General features: G+C 42.6%; 1 protein-coding gene across 1 annotated transcript in view; it reads right to left on the bottom strand.

Annotated features, from left to right (window-relative positions):
- ERBB4 (erb-b2 receptor tyrosine kinase 4) overlaps positions 1–17783 on the bottom strand; it is a 465169-nt gene that overhangs the window by 160305 nt on the left and 287081 nt on the right. The window contains exons 5-6 of the mRNA XM_054278524.1: positions 11043–11108; positions 3747–3865 (exon numbers count right to left, since the gene is read on the bottom strand). Coding sequence (XP_054134499.1) covers positions 3747–3865; positions 11043–11108 — 185 coding nt within the window. The remainder of the gene's footprint in view (positions 1–3746; positions 3866–11042; positions 11109–17783) is intronic.

Below are 17783 nucleotides of genomic sequence, written 5' to 3'. Positions count from 1 at the left end.
CAACAGTTGCCTGTTACAACACTTCCTACAAAACCAAAACAACGCTGTAATTTGTTTCATAACCACTCACAATCAACCAATTCTCAACTTGATAGGACATTCTAAAACTGCCAAGAGCGAGCAGCTATTTATCATCCTCTAAGCAAATGCTAATGACTTTTTCAGAGGTCCAACCCTTTATATTTCTTACAGTGTGAGTACATCATCCAGCTGAAAACTGTAATTCCCAATTAGGAGGCAAGAGGGATAAGAACTTCTTTTAAGCCAGCACAGGAGGGGGCCATTTCCCTAAGTGGCAAGTTTAACAAGGTCAGTTGCTTCACACGCTGAGAGAGGAAAATAGGACTTTGTCCCACTTAGCATTCAGGCTCTGCCACACACAGCTGACAGAGGACAGGGCCCTGACAAATGAAGAGGAGAGTGTGTGGATAACAAAAGTAATGGGATGCAGGGAAAACAATTGACCATGCAAGGTTGGTAATTAGGAATAGAAAGCCCCACCAATTTTGACATTCCTTATCAGCACACATCATGTCTACAGATTTAACTACAGATTATAAGAAAACTGTTGGAGTAATTTTCACAGAGCATATCCTGAATGAAAAATTGGTATGAATATGAAAGCTGCAGCCTGGCTTGGATCCCTCTAGCAGTTTAAGCAGCCACTGTTACTGGGCATTGCCTCCTCACTAACCTGTAATCCAGGCTGCTTTAGAAGTGTTAGTCTAAGAGTTAATCCTTCTGTTTTTTTTCCATTTTTCTTTGTCAAAATATAGATGGTTCTGTGTCTTTAAAGAGTCAACAAGTATAACAATAATGTACATGTCCTGTCCCCTTGCCTCCTGGGCTGGGACTGAGAGAAAAGAGAAAAAGATTCCTCCCTTGTGCTGATTTTACTAGCAGTCCTTATCTCCATTTGGATAAGGACCAGCAGGACCCTGGGACCTGCCATGGCAGAAGATTTCAGAAAGGGGAGGCTAATAATGTATCCAAGGACAAAATCTGCTGCTGAAAGGAATGAGCAGGGAGATTTGTGATTAAAGCACTGTCCTGCATGGAGCAAGTGCTAAGCAAAACTGCTGATCCTGCCTTGCCTGGTCATTTACAATGCCTAATATAACACCTGCCAGTTTTGTCATGGAAACAGATTTTTTTTTAACCCTCACAAAGACAAACACTTTAATCAGAACTGGATGGCAAGTCCAGCCAAGGAATTGGGTTATGTCACTTTTCTGGTTCCACCAGGCAATCAGCCAGGCTCTCCTGTGCATTTCAAGTTCTAGGCCCAGTTTGAATCTGAGATAAAAACACCAGTAAAACTTTGCTTTAGCATGTTTGCTTGCATTTATGTCAGATGATGATTACTGTCTTGCTTTTAGAACTAAATATGCAAATGAGTGCATGGCAGCAGATGGAGGAGGATGGATGAATTTTATCTACAGATATTAAAACCATATTTAGAACAGGATGCTGCTGCAAGATGCCATAATGCTCTAAAGGATTTGTAATGCTTCATAAGCTCTACTTTTGCTTATTAATAAATACTAATTTAGTTTGTTTCCTCAACCCATTTCTTACATGTTGACTTCAAAGGTACTCCATCATGTACATGACAATTCTCTGATAACAGTTTAGCAAATGCATAAAGCACACCAATACTCCTTGGAGACATGGCAATTTTCAGGAAAAATTTATCTAGAAGATCTGGAAACTTTTAATTTATGACTGAAATGTTTTATATACATTTGTAGTTGCTTTGATAATATATGCAAATTTCTAGCACTTTGTGCTAAATGCTGCTAATTTGTGAATAAAAGCACAGGAAATACACAGGGAAAAAACAAAGTTATGTGTCTCAGCTGAAAGCTAAGCACAGTTGTCTACAGCCTAAAGGGTTACACTCTTCACCCACTGTGTCTAAGCAAGTAATGACTAGGCCTGAAAATTGCCAGACCCCTGCTGAATTTCTTTTACATTGCTCTGGGGCCAGAAGGGAATGAGAATAAACCCTGGATGCCTCTGTGCTGTACCAGAAAAAACAAACCAGTTGATTTTAGCATGTGTATTTCTACAGCTGCCACAATTCAGACAGTCTAACTTTCAGGCTGCAGCAGTACACAACTTGTGCTGCCAATAACTTGAACTTGGAGGGTGAGGGTCCAGAGTGATGCAGAGACCCAAGGCAGGTGCAAAGGAGAGCTCCTTAATGCAAAAACCAGGCCTTTTTAAGCAGTTAGGCCTTTATCAGCTACATAGCTTCAAATCATAACATAATCCAGCCAACCACCACACACCATGATGTGAACACATGACGGTTAAATAAATTGTTTTTCTACTTCTAATTCAGCTGAGTCTCTCTCCCACAGTCCTTTTCTACTTAGCAAAATAACAGGCCTGAGCCATTATTTTACAAGGCTTTCCTTTTGTAAAGTTGTATTTACTAGTAACAGTCCTTAACTTTTGAAAGCATCAACACATCAGCTCTGAGGATGTTCCTCAATACTCATTTGGACCCAATGACTGCATTTTTCCTCTTCCCTTTACCTATTTATATTGTACATGACACAAGCAAGACTGGTATTTTCCTGTCTCTCTAGTTCAAAGCCAACAGAGAACTTCCCGGCACTGTTGGATCACCCATCCCATATGTGCTGAGCATCTACTTGTGAAAAGCCACAGGGAACAGCTTTGGTAAATTCTCTTGGCGGTTGTCAGGCCACCACAACATTTCATCAGCAGCCAAAGAACAGCATTTAGAGTGTGGTTTTGAAACACTAAACCTATCACTGTCAAGCAGTTAGGGCCAGCCAGAATAAGATTTATTTTTGCCAGTTCATTATCAATCACTTGCCCACAGTTTCAAAACATATGCAATTTTCCATACCTTCCTCCCAACCCCACCTGGCAGTCAGCTTCACAGGTATTTGTCTCTGAGCACATGGGTAGCTTTGAAAACTCACCTGTCTGTGCAGATTCTGAGTCTACTTTTAGACCTAGGTTTGCTTCCCCTGAAACCATTAGTAAAACTTGTCTCATCAAACCAGTGTGAGGAGCTACACATTTTTTGAGATCAGTTTTGGGTTCTAAGGCTGCTAAAACACTTAGAAATAATGGATTAGAAACAAGACAGATTTTCTAAAGGCCTGGATATTCAGATTATATTTCTTTAAAGAAAAAGCCATTTCTTCTTTCCATCTGAAGCACACATATAGTAATATGCATTTGAGGGAGAGCGTTTTGGGAACCACTTTCCTTCCATCTCCACAAAGAAGCATGTCCAGTAAAAAAACCCGAATTTAAATTAAATCTGGCAGAAACAAGGAACACCTTGCACAGAGAATCTAAATAGTATTCTTGCCTTTGATATGAAAAGCACACAGAGCATTAATAAAAACCATGTTCAAATATAATGGCAAATACTTTTAAAAATCTGCCGTCACCTCTAAAAGCTAATTTTGGAAAAGAAAAAGATAAAAATCACAGAGATAAGCATATTAACAGTTCCCAATCTGTATTTACAAATCTCATAGATCTGTTAATGAGCAATATTAAGTAGATAAATGATGTTAATAGAATATGAAAAATCCTAAAAGCTAAAATTTGCATCCTGAATCTGCGAGTGTGCATGCAGTACATTCGAAGGGTGAAACTGTGAATTTCATGGATTAAAGCATTAAGACTCTGCAGAGTGACTGGCAGGAAGAACAAGAAAGAAGAGTAAGAAGAAGAAGGCAGATGGCACTTACAAAGCAGTCGGTGTCCTTGGGTCCGTAGCAGCCGCCGGCGCACTCGCGGTGGCAGCAGTCGCTGACGTAGGGCCCGTAGCAGCGCCCGTCACACTGCTCTGCACACACGGTCTTGGTCACTGTGGGGCACGAAAAGGGACAGGGTCACACACAGGGCCTTTCTGACTGCTCCCTGACAAAAACACCCAGGAAGGGAGGGAAACGCCTCAGGGGTGCTGGTGCTCGGATCCGGAACGCCCGCAGGCACTTGGACCCAGAACATCTGCAGGACACCTGGATCAAGAACATCTGCAGGATACCTATGTCCAGAATGTCTGCACAAAACTTGGACCCATAACATCAGCAGACATCTGCATCCAGAATGCCTGCAGGACGCTTGGATCCCGAACATCTGCAGGACACCTGGACCCAGAACATCTGCAGGACACCTGCACCCAGAACGCCTGCAGGCTCTTGGATCCAGAACATCTGCAGGACACCTGCATCCAGAACACCTACAGTACACTAGTATTCCAGAACTCACAGAATAACTGGGTTTGAGGAGACCTTAAAGGTCATCAAGTCCAACCCAGCTCCAACATCTCAACTAAACCATGGCACCAAGTGCCACATCCAGTCTTCTCTTAAACACATCCAGGGATGGTGACTCCACCACCCCCTTGGGCAGACCATTCCAGAACTTTATCAATCTTTCCAACATATATTTCCCTTGACACAGAATATCTACAGGACGCTTGTATTCTAGAACATCTGCACATCTGTATCCAGAACATCTTCAGGACACCTGTATCCAGAATGCCTTTACAATCCCCTCCTTTAGGAGCACACATGTTGCTCAAGGACTGTGGAGAAGGAATTTTTAGTGTGCCCTCTTACCCTTGGAAATTCATGGGGAATGTTACTTTCAAATGATTAGTTTTTTTTAACAGGATATGACACCCTCTCCCATGCCCCCCCGAAATAACAGAAGAGCCCACCAGAAGAGCCCAGAGTTTTCCCATCAAGAAGAGCAACAGAGAGTAAATGAGTAAAATTCAGAGTGAGACTACCAATGTCACAGCCAAAGGCTGCCCTTGGTGGCAATCCCTTTGGCAAATGGGAACAGAACAGACTGCAGCCTTGGAGCAGGTTTGGAAACACCACTTGCTATTTCTAACTAACACAATCCCGTCTTCATTCACAGAATGGAGCAAGGAGATCTACCAGCTGGATTGTTCCACACCACTGGGGGCTTAACCTTGTGCAAAGAATGGTCACCCAGTGGCCCATCCACCTCCCCTCCCTCACTCAGCTGTAACCTTTACTTTATGGAAAAAGAAATTAATATTATCCAAACTAAACCAGTCACCACTGCCTACTGGGCTGTCAGCTGTCTTTTGATAAAAGCTGGGATGATACACTTCTGCAATTAACCTTCAACACCTATTTTTTAAAAAGCATTTAATTACTTCTCAATGAAAAACACTTTTCAGAAAGCAAGAGAAAAAAAAATTTCATACAACTTTCTGCTTGATTCTGCTATTTTAATGTATAAATAACACCTTTATAAGTACATTCTGATCCGAAATCCCTTCACTACTTGCCAGAAATACTTAAGGTAATGCTGAAAGTTCTTGCTACATACAGTATTTATTTAGGACATAAAAATGTAAATAACTAAAGAGAAGTGATTGTTTGTAATCTACAGAATAAAACAATGCACTTTTAGAGCATTTTCATCTTGCTGATACCAGGGGAAAACCCCCAGAGAGAAAGAAAAGGCTTTTGTGGTTTTGCAATCTAATTTGAGGAATTTGGGAAATTCTGTGAAGGCACTTACTGTCAACACTGCCAGAGAAGCACATTAAAAAGATTTGTTTATTTAAGTGACAGTATTGATAAACATTAAGACAGATGTGAAACAATGGCACCTGTGGCTGTGTGCCACCAGCACACTGTGTGACAGTCTTGGCTCATGAAAATGAACCAATTTCTTCCCTAATCTGCGAGTGTGCCTTGTTTTCCACCAGCTCAGGATTTGCCCTGGACTGGGCACTGTGTGTCTCGCAGAGAGGCAAAGCCCAGCCTTACCCTGACCTGAGGGAGGGCCCCAATTCCCACTGGAGGGCACAGAGGCCTTTCAGTTCACCCCAAAACCCAAACCCTCTGTGGTCACCTGTGCCACTGCCCAGGGGAGCAGCTGCTCCTGGAGCCAAGGGCCACCACCCAAAGGCTCTGCTACACCTTCACCACGGCACTTTGTGTTTTGACATGGCCACAGCCAATTCTGCCTTGTGCCTGTGCCTCAAGGCCATGCATGGAGCCCACTGATAAATGCATTCCTTGCTGTGCCCCACAGCTATTGGACATTTTGCTTAAACTCCAGGAAGCTTTGGTGTGAAGCCTCTCTGTGTGGGTAATCAGTGGGAGCCGCCAAATTCACCTCTGATTTATTTACCCCAGAACCAGCTGCTGTTGGGTGTCCTGTCCATGGAGCCACTGGTTCCTTGTGAAGGAACAGCTCAGTTGGCTGGAGCATGGTGCTGATAACACCAAGGTTTTGGGGTTGATCTTGGGATGGGCCATTCACACCAGGGCTGATCTGGGGGAACACAGCCCTCTCTTTACTCTCTTCAGCACAATATTTGAACTGGATGCCTTCAAAAAGCATATTTTGCTTCTGGTTAGACATCTGCTCAAGGAGGGTCTCTACCACGCTGCTCAGGATAGGGAACACTGTGGGTTTTCCTGAAGCAAAATGAATGATTACAGCAAAGGTTTGTTGCTGTTCTTCCCCAGTTGTTTATTTTTCAGGGAAAACAAACAATGCCAACAGAAATGCCAGTGTGTTGTTCTAGGAAGAGGCCAGAAGATACCACATCTATCTCCTGGATGCCACACTTGCATTACAGCTGCTACTGAAGGCCCAGGTCTGTGGAGAACCTGTCTGGGGTCTTCAGTGGCACCACACACAAGACATTAATGAGCTTAGCAGGCTCAGGATCTTAAGGACTTAAGGTCTTTCCCCAAGCCAAAACAAACACAAGGCAATTCTGTGTATTTTCTGAAGGTCTGAAACAATCTGATTGCTCAGATGGCAATAAACACCACTCACCAGTTCAGCTTCCTGCAATCATTCTCAGGGAAATACACAGAAAATACACCTAGCTGCACTGGTTTAAAAAGATAATAAGCTTTTTTTCCCCCAAATCCAACAAACTGATTTTATAGCTGTAACTCAAGACCTATCTGAATTATAAATATTGGCCAAAATGTCAAACTATGTGGCATTTCAGGTGGCTGGTACTCCTATCTTCACCTAACACAATAGTTAGGAGAGCCTCACTAATCCCAGCTGAGACCCCAACCTTCAAAGCAGACCTTTTGAGGGTCAGCACAACTACTTGCCTGGATTCCTACAGATCCTGTGTGTGATCCCAAGAATTTGGAAGGTTCAACTACACAGAACTGTCACAGTCAGGGCCAGGGCCAAAGGACAAACACCAAAGTCCTGAAAAATGTGCTGTGCATTGAGATGGATTTCTGGGTGAGACTGTCAACTTCACCAGTATTTCATAGCAACAAACTGTGATGAAATGACCACCTCATGTACATGTGCAAATTATCAGTCTCTTTTATATTTTCTCCTCATCTTTAATTGTGTCAAGACAATATCAATCCATGAAGGCACAAATGGGAAGTAACTGAAATCAATGAAAGTGTTCCCAACATGCAAAGTTATTAGAGCAGTACAAGGGTTTTAATTAAAGATGCTGGCTCCAAGCAGAAGTGTGGGTTTCCCTGATTGATCCCAGCTGCTGGTTCAGCTCTTTCTGTGTGCCCCTCCAGGATCCTGCTTGCCTTTGGCTGCTCTAATTTGGCACCTTCTCAGCAACACCAGCTGCTCAAGGACAGTATAAATACAGCTGTGCCCTGACCACACTCCTGTACTCACACAGAGTCAAGGTGCACTAGACATTTGCTGAATGTTTTGTGTTTCAGGTTTGATTTATAGGTTATATTTGTTTTTTTGCATTCCCTTAGTTGGGTCTATATGCTAATTTAGATTGTTGTCTTTTCAGTTACAATCCTCTGGGGAAAAGTGCATAATCTGTCACTTTAATAATATATTGGATTGTAAAAGTTTTAATTTCTGCATGAAAATCTCAACAGACATGAACAGAAAAAAATTTAACAACCTAACCATAGATTTTCAAATTTAATTAGTAACTTCCAAAGGCATTTGTTATTATTTTTTTAAAGTGGTTTACATTCTATTCAGTGTGTGCCCAATACAATTTGAAAAATAAAGTCTTCTAAAAAGTATTTTCACATTAGCTTTTTTTGACACTGAAACAAGTTACATGATCTCAATTTCAAATCCTTCTTATTAGCATCTACTAATATTTTAATTATAAAAGTAAAAAGGATAGCTAACTGTGTATAACAGTATCCTGGAATTTTATCTTCTCTATCTCCTAACAGAAAAGCTTGGCTTAAATTTTCTATTAATTGTCTTCTTAAATACATGAATTTTCTTGTCACATTTAGAAAGACATTTGAACAGAGTTAGATGCAGGTGGTGTTTCAGACAGTTAGCAACAAAGACATTGCTGGAAGGCAACATAAGCAGCTAGGTAGATGATATTCATGAAAAAAACAAAGGGATTTGGGTTTTTTCCATATGTAATTTGGAATGAAAGACATGGATTAAGATCTTTCATTTTTTATCCTTTCCCAGGAAAATAATTTAAATCTTATCTTGGGAGGGGGGCTCATTAAAATATTTTGCTTCAATCCTCAATAAAAAAAAAAGAAATTATCAAAATGAAGCTCTGAGTTGTTTCTAGGATCAAAATGGTTTGGCACTGGATGTAGCACTGCTGGAGCATTTTCCTAGATGTGTTGGAAAGATGTGCACCCCCAAGGTGACAGGGTTAAGGTAGACACAATGTGCACAACACAGCTTGTATCTAACAACATTTGTGAGCCCAAGAGCCAGGCATGTCTTTTAAAATCATACATGAAGGCAGCAAAAGCATAATCCCACCTGCATGTTTTGAGTCCCTACTCAAATTCTCCCTCTTTGCTTCACTCAGTTTGCAGGAAACACATTGTGCAAAAATCCAATGTAGAAACACCCTTTACCAGCCTGTTCCTTCAATCCTGCTGCTTGTCCAAGGTGCAGCGAGGCCGTGGAGGCAGAGAAGAACTCTGGGATGTAAAACTAATTCCTGTCCCTGACCATCAGAGTGGGCTTGAAGGTGAGAGGATAAGGAATAGCTACTCAGGTAGAAGACTGTGATCTGTCTATTTCCCTGACACTTGGATGGGATATGACTTGTCCTAGTTTATAATTTTAACCCCATGGTTGTGCCTAAGCCTGTACCCACTGTTCGGATTTGCAAGGGCAGCCACTGAGAGCTGTCACTCCTGGAGCCAGCCTTCTGTGCAGCCCTGCTGAGCTCCTGCCTTCCCAGCCCTGCAGATAAGCTCTTCCCTCCCTGGTAATTCCTCATTAATCCACCAAATCAGTTCCCTCATCTGAGAGCAGTGCTTTGTGAAGGCTGAGACCATAGGAGCTGATCCTGCCACATGGACCTCTGCAGGCACACAGCTGGATTTGCCATGAGGCTGGAGAGACAGCCTGAACCACCATCATGGGCTCCTTACAGAACATCACTGCTAAGACCTACTTTAAACTATTCTTGGATAAGATAACCACAGAAGGCCTGAATAAATCTACCCATTTGGATGGGTTATGCAGTTTCTTACAAAGCTACTAGTTTTAACAGACAAACAAGCTTCTCATTAGGACAGAGAAAAAAAAGCACATTAATTCGAATAATGATATGAAATAATTGGTCAGCTAGGGTTTAAGTCCCTTTCCATTATCTACTCAAGCACACAACCCAATATCTACTCCTTTTCCTGGTAAGGAGCACTGACTTCCTCAGAGCCATCACAAAGACTGCCAGCAGAGGAAGGAGATGTCCCAGCTCAATTCAGACAAAGAAGAATCTGCTCTGCATCACTGTCCCTTAGTCCTACAGTGTGTCCTGAGGGGATTTTAACCATGCCTGCAGATGAATATGAAGCAGTGATACAAGAACACAGCTGTAACTGTGAGCAGCTTCTCCAGCAGAATCAGCTGATGCTCCTAAAGGGAAAGCAGCTCCTGGCAAGGTGGCAGAGCCTCTGCAGGTGGCTCTGTCCCTTGGGGCACCAGGGCAGCTCGGATTTCCTGCTCAGGCTCATCAGACATTCACCTCAAGCTGTATGCCAGTTCTAACTCCATCCTAGCTCTCACTCCAAGTAGTCAAAAAACCAACCAAGAGCAAAAACCAAAAAGAACCCCAAAAAACCTACCAAAAAGCAGCATCTCTGCACTGTTCCTATCAAGTCCCAGATGACACTGGGCTGACTCTCCTCAGCTCAGAGCTTACTTGGGGTGTTCACCTGGGAGTGATTTGTCACAGGCCTTCCTTCCCATTTACCACTCAGCCAAGGAAACAATCATAAGCTGAGGAAGTGTTCTGTGGCAGAGCTCCAACCACTTCATTTCCCAGGAAGACTGATTCCAGTAAAGGCAACTGGTTTTCACCCTCTTTTAAGCAGGAAGAAGAAAAAATCTTGTAGAAAAAACAACCCTCGATTTTCTTCTCTTTTATTATTATCATCTGCTAATATTGGCACTGTACTTCTGGCTCTTTTGTGCCTACATGAAGGAGCTTAAAGCTCCTTTAGGAAGGAAGAAGAAACTCATTTTCATGCTCTCTAAATTCACAAGGACAGAAAACAGCATGAGTGACCCTTCACTTACTACTTCCTTCACAAAAAACCTACTATTCTCTCTTTCAGTACAATACAAATATATTCTGAAGTTATTATAAAGAAAACAGTTCTGCAAGATAACTAATATTCCCAGGCTACCATTGAAATTAACAGAGTATTTTGGCATCAGGAAAATTGCACTGTCAGGTAGTCATTAAAGAGCTCCAAATCTGCCATCAATAACCATCAATATTCTCAAGAGCCATGCTCTGTGTTTCCACCAAGTAGTGAAAAGGAAATTCAAGTTAGCATAAGGAGTTTTAGAAAGTCCAGGGGAGGAAAGAAACATATCATTCATATGGGTAAGGAAAAAAAGCAAACAATCTATTGATAAAACTATATGGGGGAAAAAAAACCCTTGTACATTTTGGAGTTACACAGAACCCAGAATTTATAGCATCCCTTCACAACTGGAAGAAAAAACAAATAGGATCTCTGCTACATTGTTTTCCAGTCCTTTGTTTCTCACTCTTACACACTTACAGGTCTGGCAGTGATTCTCTGTGGGTCCCCAGCACCTTCCTGTGCAGGACTTGTGGCAACGACCACCTGCAGGACAGACAGAAAGAGAGAGATTGGAAATATGCCTTCCTTTCAGTCCTTTAACATCCAGCAAGCACAAAAGACAAGAGCCCACCTTGTATTTGGAAGGTTTTTATACTTTAGCAAGGGTGAAACAGTGCCTATAAAAGCCCAACCAAATAACCAGGCCTGGTGTCAAACTTATAGGAAATTCAGGTACTTACCTAAATGCTTTATACTCTAAATACCTTTTCATTATGCATAATGACTCAGAAATTTTAAAACAAAAAGAAGTATGAGCAAGTCTGGAGGACTAAGGAACAATGTTATCACTCAGTGCCATCACTGCTGCTTTCCACAGCCTATGTAAAAACCTGCTGATTCCTTCACTGGAGAGGAGATGGCTGTGCTGGAAAAACTTTACAGCTACTTACCTCCTGTCCAATTTCATCCGAACAATTGTCACAGTTGAGACAACTACAATGCACAACGCATCACCACACAATTTCAGAAAGGTTCAACCCACAGAGTAACACCTCACCTTTTCAGAAGGCTTCAGGCACTGCCCACACACAATAACACCAGGGCACTGCAGCAGGCTGCAAGCATCTGCCCTTCTTGTCCTTCAGCCCAACCTCTTATCCCCTCCTGTTGATGCCCTGCACCTGTGTGCCCTCTGTTCCCTTGGGTGGTTGGTCAGTGGCCCTGGGCACTCCATGGCTCGTTCCCTTCAACAGCATTCACCTGTCCTGCACAGCTGTAGCCCATTAAGGACGAGGCTGGGCCCAGCCCCACTCCCAATCACCACAAACTGTGTCCCTACAAACAATGGGACATCCCACTCAATGCCTTCGATTAAAAGCCACCCTCTCTTCCCCACAAATGTGCATGGTCTGCATGCCCAACATTATGGTCAGGGAAATGTGCCCTGTGCAGCCACTTGAACCCCACTGACAGCAAAGCTCACAGGAGCTTCTGTTTTCTGGCTGCTGGTTCTTTAGTTGCCTTTGGTTGTCCTTCAGAAGGAACCTCATGTTCCTTCAGGCCTGGGATACGATGCTCTGCATCATCTTTCCTCATGGTGATATGTCACAGCTGAGACAGCCACAACACACAGAGCATCCCCACACAATTTCAGAAAGCTCCAACCCACCCTCACCTCTTCAGAAGGCTTCAGGCACTGCCCACACACAGTAACACCAGGGCACCTCAGCAGGCTGCAAGCATCTGCCCTTCTTGTTCTTCAGCCCAGCCTTTTATCCCCTCCTGTTGATGCCCTGCACCTGTGTGCCCTCTGTTCCCTTTGGTGGTTGGTCAGTGCCCCTGGGCACTCCATGGCTCGTTCCCTTCAACAGCATTCACCTGTAGCCCATTAGGGTAAGGCCCAGCCCCACTCCCAATGACCACAAACTGTGCCTACACTGACAGGTTTAATCCCTGAAGAAAAAGAACTGTAGGTGCTTGCATTGTAAAATACGGCTGTAAGAAGAAGCATTAACAATGCTAAGTTTTTATAAACTACCTAGTTATTAGTGACTGAAATTCACTTGGACTGAGGAGGGAGTTGAGTTCATGTGTCCATGTCATGGCAAAATGCTGACCCATGTGAGAGGGACTGGCAAGCAAGGAGAAGAGCTGGAATGTTCTCCTCTGGCTGCACTTCAGCATCACAGGAGAGAGTGCTCAGACAGTCCCACAGCAGTCTGGGCTGAGAGGGAAGGGAGACCCCATTCCATGGCTGCCATCTGGATGTAGCCAAGGTCCAGGCACACTCCCAGGTGTGGCAGTGCCTGAGGGGCAGCAGGCCAGCCTTTCACAATGCCAGAGCTGATGGGATGAGCGAGACACCCAAGGTAAATCTTGTGGAAGACTCTGCACGTCCTTATCGCTGTGCTTTTGATCGCAGGAAGCCAACCTTGTGTTTGATTAAACTTTTATACATCACTGAGTACTGCTGAGATTCTGTTAAGTGAATTTCCCCTTTGAACCTGATCCAGGTTCAATCCTTTCAATCGTGTATTAACAGCTGCTGCTGCTAACACTGCTCCATTACACTAAATCAAATACTTGCCACGTGCCCTGATGGGAGAGGACGCTGGAGAAAGTGCAAAATGTCTCTCAGCTGAGGTTGGATCACCCTAAAGACAAACACTGCTCCTCTTACAGCAGGGTGCTCACACCTGTGAGATGTTCCAGAGCTGAGCAAACCCACCCTGATGGTTGTGTGAAGTCAGACTCTCTGTCACTAATTTTTCAAAGCCAGCATTCCTCCCTTGGCATTGCTGGTGCTATTGATGATGCTGCCTCGTAATTACCACACTGAATGCCAACTACCTTGTTAAAGCTACCAGCTCCTTGTTGCATTCATGTTCATTTAAAGCAATTATACTTGGGAAACATTGTTGCTGATATCACCAGCACATAATTCTCTGTCACCTTCTACCATCTGTTTATTTAGATCACAAATGTACTATAACTACATAAATGCAAACTCATTCTGGCTGACAGGGAGGGCGCTCCATCTGGCATGAATAATGCAACTTTAATCAGTAATAACGATTATTATGATTATTAAGAGACTACTGGAACCCTGCACAGAAAGCAAATATATCCACACTGATTTATAAGAATGAAAGTTTTAAATGGTGAGGTAAACAGCAAATTAAAGGAAGAATTTTAACAGATGAGGCTTGATAAGATACAGGTTGTTAGCTGATTTTGGGACTTGCTGAACTGAATAGAAATGCTCCCCTGGAGGGGGTTTTATTAACCAGCTACTCCTGATCAGCAGGAGGAGCAGGATGGATGCACACTCAGGGAACCCTTCCATCCCTGCTGGGGCAGCTCAGGAGCCACAACCCACCCACAATGTGGGCTCCTCATGGAAGACTCTCCTCTATCCCAGTCCTTCCTTGAGGTCTGGAGCTCAGGGAGGAAGTTGGAGACCCTGCACCCACCACCATAAAGCACAGGTCACTTGTAAATACACATTCTTAGGCACACTAAGGCAGCAATTTGGCTGTTCCTGCCCCGTTTTGTAACAAAACATTCTGTAAACACCTGTGCTTTCCACTGTAATACTGCTGTGGGATAACACAGAAGAAGCTTCAGCATCCCTCCAAGTGATCTCTAACTAAAGAGCCTACCCACACCACTGTAAAAGTTGTACTTAAAATACAAATCTTCATATCTGAAGCACCTATGTACTGAGCTGAGCCTTGCTATGCAGCCAAAAATTTATTCAGCCACCTCTATTCCTCCTGGAAATAAAAGCAATTCAGCATCTTCAAAACATCATTTTAAAATTTTTTTTAACTTGCATGCCTGCTGCTGGTACATGACTTTGTTTGGCAGTGTCAGATGATGATTTGCATTTAAATAGAGATATTTAACAATAAAGCAAGAAAAGGCTGCCAGTTTCCTTTTTTCTCACTGGGAACTCAAAAGTGTCTGTTTCATTGTTTTCACTTTTCTTGGCTGTACAGACACTACCAGGAGCTTAGCTTGTAGGCAGCACACCTCTGAATTACATTGTTTTTTGTCCTTTTGAAGGTCAAATATACTGAGAATTAAAAAGCAAATTCCCTCCAAATAGCATATCTATAATGGCTTGGTTGTTTTAAAGAGAAAAAATAACTTTCCTTGCTCTCAGTATGAACTGGTCCAGATTCTGCCCTCACATCCTTCTGTATTTCACCAGGTTTTTCCCACTAAGGGAAAATCTGTCCTGTAATAAGGACAGATTGAAACCCATTGAAGACCAGCTCTGCAAAATTAAGACAGAAATAGTCCTGTGGAAGTCAACATACACACTCAGGAGCATAACAAGCACTCATGTGAGGAACAGGTCTCACAATGAGATCTCTATGTCAGGCTTAAATGATAATAAATGTATTGGCCCTAAGGTTGACAAGGCCCTTGGAGGAATTACACCACTACTCACAGATCTTCCTGTATATATTTCTTAAGATTTTTAGACTGTGAGGCAACAGATTTGAAAAGAAAAAAATTATGAAACAATTTGTGGCATAAATAATTTCTGTTATTCCTTGTGTCTAAAATATTCTAAACATACAGCAGAAAGGGCTAAAAGAATTTGGCCAAAATAAAACCTCTCTGCAGGGCATAACCTTGACCCATTTACTTGATTCTCCACATTAGTGAAGGCACATTTTCCTTTTCCAAGCAAGATAAGGAAGGAAAGAACCTACCAAAAAAACCCCTACTCCCCATTACAACTGGGACACTGGAACACATTTCTGCTCCTGAACAGTAGCATTGTTTTGCACACACAGTGCCAGTTTGGAGGCTTCCATAATTTTCACAGGTTTTGTAATGAAATCTAGGTGAAGAAAAGGCAGATTCCCACTGGAACATGAGAATTAATTTAGCTGTGGCAAATTGCACAGGGAAAACCAATGTTTTGTCTCCTGGGCTGTCTTCCCTTAGCTAATTATCTTGGCCCTTGGCTAAGATGTTCCCAGATCTGAATTATGGACTCTGGGAAAGAGCACCTTCCTTGTCATTTCCAGGATAGAGTTTTATTTGTGGGAAATGCTTCTGCTTTCCCAGCCAGGGAAAGTCACCAGCAGAAAATGTTTGCTCACTAGCTTGGGAAAGACCAAGGTTACTTCATCCTTGTATTTTCCTGAGAATTGAGAAGGGCTTTCCTTTGACTCCAGACTGACTTTATTATTTCAGAAGCAGTAAAACCACAAAGGATTAAGTTACTGAAGAGACAAGAAAAATGAAGTGCTCCTCTCAGCTCTAAGCTCAGTGTCAGACAGAGAAGAAACACTGCTTCTTCCCCATCAGCTCTGCCAGCTGCCTCGAGCAGACCCCTCTCAGTAGGAGAAGGAAAGCAGAAATAAGAGAAGAAACGTCTCACTTTGCACAAAGCTTACATTTACAGATGGTTTCTATCTGGTTGTAAATCATCATTCAGTGTTAAGATACCTGCAACACACTGATACTGAAGTGCAAATAAACACAGACAAAATAAAATGGCTTAGGTGGTTACAAGCCATAGTTTTAGGCAGCCTCTTTACTTACCTAACAATCTAAAATAGTTGATTAACACTCAAAACAGGTATAAATCACTTATTAGCTTCTGTAAGCTGCTTATGAACTAACTCATCCTTTGCCCAAAAAATTAACTCCTGCAAAAATGCTAGGGATCCCATAGAGATGTTTCTAGATATAACCAGCCCCAAAGTCCATGAAATTCCAGGTATACTCTGTGGTAAGAGTCCCAGGCTGTTCTTTGCATGGCTTAGGTGAGTCAGAAGGTTTTTACAGGCCTGAGTGTTGTTCTTCTAGGCAGCTAAACTCCTTAGTTCAGTGTATGCATAGATAACAAAATCCAACTGTAATTCAAACACTGCAGCACAGCATTAAGGAGAATTAAAGATACTATTGTTGTGATGGATTGTTCTGCCTTTATCAGGCCATAATGCTTTCCCTGTCCTTGTCTGACTATTCCTATTGTCATATGTTCATTCATTCATTCACACTTCTTTGTTAGGTAAAAATCATTTTGCATTTCCTACCCGCCCTGTGCTAGCCTTCAGATCTCTGCTATTGATTTGAAAGTTAATTACCTAAGAGAGTCTCACACTTCCCAGGATTTCCTTCCCTAATGGCAGGAGAGACACACACTGCAAGAAAAAGCAAAACTTTCTATAAAAGAAGAAAATGTGTTATAGAAATATCTAGTGCTCATTTTCTCTTCCTCTGTAGAAGCATTATGGGATGCAGAAATCTAAGGGTCAATTCTTCCACTGTTAACAAACTATATGCTTTCACTCATGTCAGGTGAATTCACCCAAGGATCTGTAACCAAATAATTTTCAAACAGAGGATTAGTCCCATAAAATTCACGCATTTCTTTAACAAGCTGTACCTGAACTGGTGTTGTTACTTTTATTGTATTATTGGAGACTTTTCTATCTCCTCTTTGCTTCTATTTTTGCTTCTATCTCCTATTTTGGCTTCTCCCCTGAAGTCTCCATGCCCAGTGGAAACACCCTGGGCACAAATATGAATGGGATCCTTTCACAGAGAAAACTCACATAGGGTTCATAAACAAGTACCTACACTGTGGAAAAGCACAGCACCTGTTGTGGATCGATCCATCCATCCATCCATCCATCCATCCATCCCTTAGAGCCCAACCCTGTGAGAAATGAATTTGTAGAGAATTCTCCAAGTTTGACAGAAGACTTACACAGTATGTATCTGTTTGTAAACCTTGAGATAAGAAATGCTGTCTTTGAAATGTTATAGAATAATTCAGACATTGTTGAGACAGAAATAGAATGAGGAATAAGTTTTAAAGGCTGGCCTAATCTGACACAACCCCACCTGGCAGGAGGATGCATCCAGCCAGGAGCTCTGTAAGGGTGGAAGCAAACTCCTGCTCACGATCACTTCCAACAGGGAGTTCCAGTTCTGCCAGTCAACACCTCTATCTCTCCCTCATCTTCCTCAGCAGATAAGAAAAGAGACAAACACAAATGGAGAGGGACTCGGGGACAAGCAGCTGAAAAGAAACTGGCCTGGGAAACAGGTCTGGGAAATGAAAACAATCCAAGAGATAGGCCCTGAAAGACAGGCACAGAAAGAGATACAGGGACAGCGTGAGGGGGAGCAGGGAGAGGGAGCAGAGATAAAATTTAGCCAGCACTAAAGAAAACAAAAACT

This window comes from Melozone crissalis, unplaced genomic scaffold, assembly GCF_028551555.1.
Source record: "Melozone crissalis strain CALT ecotype California unplaced genomic scaffold, PUWL_Pcris_2 ptg000023l_1, whole genome shotgun sequence".
Taxonomy (NCBI): domain Eukaryota; kingdom Metazoa; phylum Chordata; class Aves; order Passeriformes; family Passerellidae; genus Melozone; species Melozone crissalis.
Note: the sequence above shows the minus strand (reverse complement) of the source record. Positions and strands in the feature narration are given on the sequence as shown.